We start from the raw sequence: 8,017 nt of genomic DNA on the forward strand, positions 1-8,017 counted from the left end.
GGATTCCTGTCAATGGATTGGATACAAACTTACCAAATGCCAGAGACCATGGAATGAGATGCCATGTATTCAGGTTGCATGGTGAGGAGGTATCTGACTGGGTCAAAGGTGAGAGATCCCACAGTGCTGCCTTTCATAATAGCAGATGTCACTAGGCTGGCTATTGCTGGAAAATGTCACTCAGGGATCTGCTCAAACAAAATCAAGGAAATTATGGAGCCAAGCTAGATGTATTGATGTATTCCACACTGAGACAATGGTTACGGTGCAGCTAAATATGTTTGGATTGGAGTTAAGCCGAGTTCCACGTACAGAACCTGTGTTTGTTAATGTTAGTCTGAATGAAATTCCATTAATGAGGATCCTGTAAGATTCAACAAGAAGTTTTCTTACACAGTTTTCTAAAATGAATGTGATTTGTCTGCTGAAAAGCCCTCTAAACACCTGTATTTGCATCCTACATTACTGCGCTTATGTGCTTAGAGTCCAGAGGCCAGTAAGGTACAGTGTTCCATGGATCTTGGTAAAGAATCAAAAAGTTTAAATTGCTTAGAGCATGTGACTGACTTGGCCTTGGGTGCCAATGCTCAGAAAACAACGAATTCGACATATTGACTGATCTAAACTTTCCTGAACATTTTAGAAGTAGTGACAGAAATATGTAAGAAAATGAATAAGTGTGTAAAAGTCTGTGACACGCATTTTCCAAGGGCATGAAATTAACAGCAGTCTTCATGGATCAGTGTTTGCTGGGGGTGATTCACGACATGATTTGGACCATAGTCACAAACTTAAAATAAGTTAAATAATGCAGATATACTTAGGTAAATGATCCTGGTAAGAAGACTGTAACACCCGTGCACCGGAACAGTCATGGAATACTCGGATTCCAGACATTACTTCCTCTTGCCCCCTAGCAGTGTGTGGCCTTGAGGATGGTGTGCTGCACTATATAGGAGGTAGAAAGCTGACCGCAGCAGTGCAGTAAAACAGCTTTCTTACACTCCAAGTGTGGGAGACTCTGGAGATGCAGCTAGCTTGGACTCAACCGTGCTCCTGTAAGTAATTCTACAGTTTCTTCCAAGCGAGCTTAAACATTGCATGATTTTGCAAAGCTGGTTTTGACAGTTTACATTTATGCATTTTGTTTGTTTGTTTGTTCTTATGTATGGAGTGAATGGACATTTGCTCATGCCTAACCCAGGATAACCCAGGAAAGTGAAGTTAGGTAGAGCTTGGAATTAATTTCTGATCATTGCTCTAGAAAGCAAATACCCAGTGCAGCTTGGATTGGTGATTCTGAAAGCAGAGGAGTCTCTCACTGGAGACAGGTAGCAGTATCTAGAGACAATCTGTATTGTCTGCTTTAATTGAGCTAAGATGATAAATAGGAATGTGTGTCTACACAACCTCAAATGACCAGGAGAGCTCCAGAACATGGAACGATCCATTTCAAAAAGTCAAAATTGCAGAAATTGAGACGTTTGCCTGGACTGAGACCACGGGAGTGCCCGGGACAGATTTCCAAGAACTGCAGCTGGAGCGAAGGGCTGAGATCCATTTCCTGGGCCTCTGCTATGAGTGGTTTGATTTGAATGAACTTTCTCATAGTTTCAGCTCTGGGGACAGTCAACACGTCTGGCAGATGTGGACAGTGCATCTTTGACAACTTCATTCAAGAAAAATATCCTTTGAAAGAATAGGACACTAGCGCTAATATTTGTCTTAATTTTCTTGATGCTATTTCCCAGTGAAATGACTTCCTGACAACCATAAACTGAGTTTTGAACAATGACGCAACAAAAGTAGCTGTTTCCCTGCACTCCTCTGATACTGAGAAAAATCCTTCATAAAGGTGTTTATTTTACAGATACATATCTATCATGTAGAAAATAAATTTTGAAAAACATTATGAGTTTTGAGAAATTGCCTTCAACAACAGGAATTACCTAGAATTATTTTTAATTTTGTTTCTAAAAGATTCATAATTATATTGTATGCTACAGAGTACTCCCATATTTTTAGTTACTTTGAATATTGAATATAGTATTGAATTTCATGAATACATTTTACCAAGTCCTAATACTCTGTTGCACATTTCCAATTATATTTATTATGGGCTCTATGGAACAGAAGATTCTCCAGACTAGAGTCACGAAAGGTAAACAAACGTAATTTATTACATACATGCTGATTCATTCTGTTGAGGTTTTAATTTGTTGACATATTAAGACGTTGTTTGTCCATCTGTGAAAAGTAAATTAATGAGGTAACCAGTACTGATCACTGACAACATTTCAAAACTGTTATAAAAAGCAAAGAAAATGGTAAAAATCAAATTCCCAGAACTCGTGGTCATATCATGGACAATGTGAAGTTCTTACAGGTAATGGAGCAAAGTCTGACAAGGGAGCGGCCTGGGCGAGGGGTGTGGCACCCAGTGTTGCCATGTTGCCTCCTCAAAATACCAATAATCATGAACATGAGAAGTCACACAAGCCATCAGTTTCACTCCTGGTTTAATGATAGTTAGGAAGGGTATGACTACTCACTACTCAGGGTTATCGTGAGCATTAAATTCAGAGAAAAGTCTGAAGTTTTCAGCAAAGGAAGAAATGTACGTTCACTTCATCCTGGTATTAATAAACAAGCAATCACGTTTATTCTTATAGGCATGTAAAGTACATTCATGAACAAAGCTGTGCTTGTCACATTGGTGTCCAAAATATTAGACATTGAGTTAAAAGTCACAAATTAGGGGCTGGAGAGATGTATGTGGAGTTAAGAGGACTTGCTGATCTTGCACAGGACCTGGGTTTGCTCAGGACATGTCACAGCTGTCTGTAACTCCAGCTCCAGGAGATTCAACATCATCTTCTGGCCTCTGTAAGCAGCAGGCTTACATGTGATACACACTCATACATTCAGGCAAAACACTGTTACACCTAAAAGAAAATAAAGGAATACACAAAAACATTTAAGTCATAAAAGTCATGATTGTCTTATTGTTGAAAATCAGCAGGAAACCACAAGACATTAAACTATCCAAGAAGACACTCATCTTTAAAAAGATGAATTTGAGAAAATATAATTCTAACTTAATTTCCCCATTGGAAGGTCTTTATTGACCCATCGAGCTAAAATACCAATTTATTCAAAGGACACTACTGTGAACAGATGAAGCTTCCATTGACAGGGTAACTCTTGACCATCTCAGGAGAATGGAGCTCAGAGCGGCTCCTCTCGTTCTTTAGCAGGAAAGCTGCTCCTGTGGCTGGCGTCCACCCTTCTCCTCTGGGAGAATGTGGCCTCGACACCCATGTGTGCAATGAAGAAAGGCCACTGCTTCGTGACCTTGGCGGAGCTGTGTGACCGGGCAGTCAACGTGACTCAGCACATCAGCAGCCAAGCCGCAGGAATGTTTTCTGAATTTGTAAGTACCCCCACTGACTTCCGGCTTCTTACCAAAAGGGGCCTTCATGCCAGCGGAAGGATGTGCTACAGTCCAGAGGAGAATGTGTCATGGTCCAAATTTCAAACAATATACCTTCACTAAGAGAGGAAAGCACAGCTATTAAACTGGAAACAAAAATGGGACAGTTTCATGAAGAATCAAATATTTTCTATGATTAAACTAACTTTTTTCTCTATTTTTATTTTCCATTTTAATTCACTATTGTGACATAAATCCCTGAGACACATGGTTGAGGGAAGGTTTGATTTGCATTTCCTTTATTTTGTGGGTCATTCACTTTGGACACTAAAGATTTAGTCATGGGAAACTAATGAATTGCAGGCATTTAGCTAGAGTTACAGATACTGAGACCAGGCCAGGAGGGGCAAGAAAATTCCTAAGTACACTTCAGATTCCCAAATCTTATGAATTACTCTAAAAAATATATATGACTTAATAACAAGGAGAAAGGGTATAGACAAATCATCCAGTGTAGACAAGGAAACACGTCTTGTCTTCAGGAAAAGGCACTTCGGAGTTCCATGTTCCTCTCTATTCCAGCCAATGAAGTCATTGCTTTGATGACTTCCGGACATCAATGGGCATGTGAGTGTATTGCCTGCATGTATGTAAGTGTACCCATGTCCTGCAATACCCAGTGAGGTCAGAGGAGGGCTTTGGATCCTCTGGAACAGATGGTTGTTAGCCACAATGTGAGTGCTGAGCACTGAATCCAGGTCCTCTGTAAGAGTAGCCAGTGCTTTTAACCACTGAGCCGCCTTTCCAGGCCCTCAGTTCCATTTCTTGATAGGTCACCTAGCGTATCTGAAATCATTCTAAAAGTATTTTCTAACTACCAAAAATTTCACCAATATTAGTTTTAAATATTAAAAATAATAGGTATATAGTAGTAATATAATAAATAAGTAGGTACGGATTAGTGTTTAAATCCAAAATAATTTTCTGTTTTATTTGGCTTATGGCTTATTATTTTCTATTATATCACACACAGGGTTTAATATTTGTTTTCTCACAATCAACACAATAGCAATCTGAATTATAATGATGTAGGCAAGGGACAGTTGTATAGACATGGAGGTATTAGCAAGAAAAGTCAAATGCTATGACGTTTTTAGCAAACAATAGTCAAAAACACTTGACGTTCTAGAGTTCTGTTGGGTTTGGCTGTCTGTTTTCAAATGTTATCTTACATGAAGGCTGAGAACACTAACAGGAATTTGGGAGATTTTGAAGTAAGATAAATATAAAATGAGATTATGGATTAAGTTTTCAAAATGTAAAGTGCTCAATTTCTTAATATATTAATTTCAAATTTTAGTACTTGTTTTTAAAATTCAGTATCCAGCAAATATATTAGTATTCTGATCATTGATTCATTTACACAATTTCCAGTGCCAATGTAATCGATTATTGCACCATTTCCAGGATGCGCAGTACGCCCATGGCCGGGGACGCCTTGGTGGATTAAGAATGTGCCACACTTCCTCCCTGTCTACTCCGGAAAATAAGAAACAAGCCCTGCAGACCCATGTGAGTACCCACATGTGGTGTTTTTTTGTTTTTTTTTTGTTTCTTTGGTTTTTTTGTTTTTTTGTTTGTTTGGTTGGTTGGTTTAGTTTTAACCAAAATTATTGAAGCAGTAAACTGGCTTTACCACAGTGTAAAGTTTCACATATACTATTCTAGACACGATCATTACATATGCAGGAAAATGGAGGAAGACTGCACCACAAAAAAATTACATCATATCGTTGATAAATTATAAGTGAAATCTGCCCAGTGATATTTTAACAGATGCATAAATTGACTATGGAGAGGGCCCTTTCATCAGTGTCTAATCCTGGAGTTGTACATAGTGCTCTTCAAGAAAATATAAACTGTCATTAATATTCATGGTTAAAAATGCATTAATATAGGCACATGTGATGCTAGTACGGTTGTACTTATGTCATACATGACTCATGGGTCCTGTACTGGCATAGTATCAGAATACTGCTCACGTTTCTACTTTTGATTCTGTTTCTTAAACATTTACTTCTGATCTGCATTCGTCTGTGTCATATTGGAAAGTCAACTAAAACAGGAGACTGAGAAACACTGTGGTGTTCCCAACATGCAACTCTCCCCTCTCTGTAACGACAAGTCTACATATCATGCCATTTCTAACATAATTGTTAACACCTCTACGCTTCTGATTACCTGTCATAAAGCATCCGAAGATTATTTAAATCCAACAGTATTGTGTATCTTTACACATCCCCATGTTTATAATCTATCCTCCATGCTTTGCTTAATGGTACGGGCCCTTCTGTGCCTACAGTCTGTATTTAAATAATTATGATATAATGAAGAAAAATGAAAAAAAATGGAGTTAAATCGAGAGAGGACATTTGATTAGTTAGAACTTTGATAGATATTTTGGGCCGGGTGTGGTGGCACACGCCTTTAATCCCACCACTTGGGAGGCAGAGACAGGCAGATCTCTGTGAGTTCAAGGCCAGCCTGGCCAACTGGGACTACAGGGAGACCCTGTCTCAAAAACACAAAAACAAACAGAATTCTCTTAGAACTGTATTCTCAAACAAGGGCTTTCCTCTCTCTTTTACTGAAACAGTATATCCAGCATGAAATGGGGAAAGAAAAGAACTGTCCTATCAGATTATGTCCCTCCTGACCCCTATTGACTGAGGATAGCACGCATTCAACCACAAACAGATGTTATCAATTTAATCCCATCTATTGCTTGCAGCACAAACGGGATAATCTGTTGCTTCCAACAAATCTCACTCTAAGCAGCATTTGCTATACAAAACACACACACACGCACACACATACACTTTGATAGATACTTCATAGCGTGATTACATTTCTGAATTTAATACCCTCTAAAAATTCTATAACACAAGGTCAGTGATGACATCTTACACTTCTACAATTTATATAATATACAAAAGAACGTTTTAAATACGCATGTGAACAGTGAAGGAGAATGTTACTTCAACCTCTTTGAGCAAAAGCTGCCTGTATCTAACCCTGCTGCATTTCATTTGTTTTAATGTGCTTGTTCAATTATGGCTTCATAGCCTGTTGATCTCCTGAAACTGGTGGCCAGTCTATCGAGAGCCTGGAGTAACCCTCTGTACCATCTAGTGAATAAAATGTCTACCATGCGAGGAGCCCCCACTTCTGTTGTCCACAAAGCCAGAGAGATTATTGAAAAAATCGATGGACTACTGGAAGGTGTTCATAAAATGCTCTACAAGGTGATTAGTCTGTTTATGCTAATTTACTTTTCTCTTACATAAACAAGGTGACCAGGACAATGAAAATTGAGCTTCGAAATACTTTACATTGTAAGAAAGAAATCTGAGCATCTAAATACGTCAAAGCTTCACTATTCTGGGGTGCAGGCAACTCCAACCTCTGAAAGATGCTTTCCTCAGAACCTCCCCTGCCTGGGATCTCAGAAGTAAATAGCTGTTCTTCACTTCAATTAGGACAGGACCTTTCCTGGAGAGAGGGGGGTGGGGGATACCTGACTACATCAGCAGATCTTAGCACAGTGATCCCGTCATGATTTGCATTTTAAACCATCGAGAAATCCTCATTTCATCTACAGTTTAGGAGATATATAAATTGTGGACCATACGGGTCTTGTAAAATTCTTTAAGTGGAATAATGGACACTAACTCTTTGTTATTTTTTCAAAGAGCATTGTTCTGCTCCATGTCTAATGTCAGTTAGCTTCCTGAAAGTCCTTTATGGAGCCTAAAATGCATGCCAGAAAATTTCACCTTTTAGGTCCCTTGGCCCCACATCCATAAAAATGAGTGTTTCCCAAATTTTACAGTTCTAACTTTCACAAATCTTCACTCAACATTTAGAATGGGTGTGCACCAAGAAATCCTGAACTAGAATTCGTACTTGACTAACTATCCTTTTCCTGATTAGGTTATGAGTGGATATAAACAAGATGATCAATACCCAGCCTGGTTCGGACTGGCAGACTTGCTATCACCCAATGAAGAGAAATGCATTCTTGCTTGTTATAAACTGATCCGCTGCCTGCGCAGAGATCTTAAATATGTGGACACTTACTTCAAGGTCCTGAAGTGCAGAATGTTCCAAGGAAACAAATGCTAAGCCCTCTTCTGTCTTTAGTGCTTCTGAGATGCTCCCAACAATACATTCCTGCAAAGCATCCTTTAAGTGTTTCCTTTCGGGAGGCGTTTTTTGGTGTACTGTGTCTCTTCCTTAAAACTAAAAACTGACTCCCTTAGTCCCATCTTTCTGTTCCACGTTCCACAATGATCCCTGAGCATCAAGGGAGGGGGTGTAATATTCAGAGCTGAGCTCTCTTAAGCCTTCTGTTCTCTCTGCATAATGACCAGTGTGTGTCTCTATTTTGATCACCATCTACTGCAAAAAGAATATTCAGTGATGCAGTCTGAGAGATACACTAATCTATGGGTATAAAGATAAGAACTTAGCTGACAGTTTAGTTCTATGTCTATTTAGCAGAATAATAATATTAAGATCTTC

At 38.9% G+C, this 8,017-nt stretch overlaps 1 protein-coding gene across 1 annotated transcript; it reads left to right on the forward strand.

Moving 5' to 3' along the window:
- Positions 1 to 1,027: 1,027 nt before the first annotated feature.
- On the forward strand, positions 1,028 to 7,640 carry LOC103728734 (prolactin-2A1-like). The gene is made up of 5 exons (XM_017796505.1): positions 1,028 to 1,058; positions 3,255 to 3,433; positions 4,901 to 5,005; positions 6,559 to 6,738; positions 7,427 to 7,640. The coding sequence occupies exons 1-5, from the start codon at positions 1,028 to 1,030 to the stop codon at positions 7,616 to 7,618; spliced, it is 687 nt and encodes a 228-aa protein (XP_017651994.1). The 3' UTR covers positions 7,619 to 7,640.
- Positions 7,641 to 8,017: the final 377 nt, after the last annotated feature.

The sequence above is a fragment of the Nannospalax galili genome, unplaced genomic scaffold, assembly GCF_000622305.1.
Source record: "Nannospalax galili isolate Female #2095 unplaced genomic scaffold, S.galili_v1.0 scaffold412, whole genome shotgun sequence".
Taxonomy (NCBI): domain Eukaryota; kingdom Metazoa; phylum Chordata; class Mammalia; order Rodentia; family Spalacidae; genus Nannospalax; species Nannospalax galili.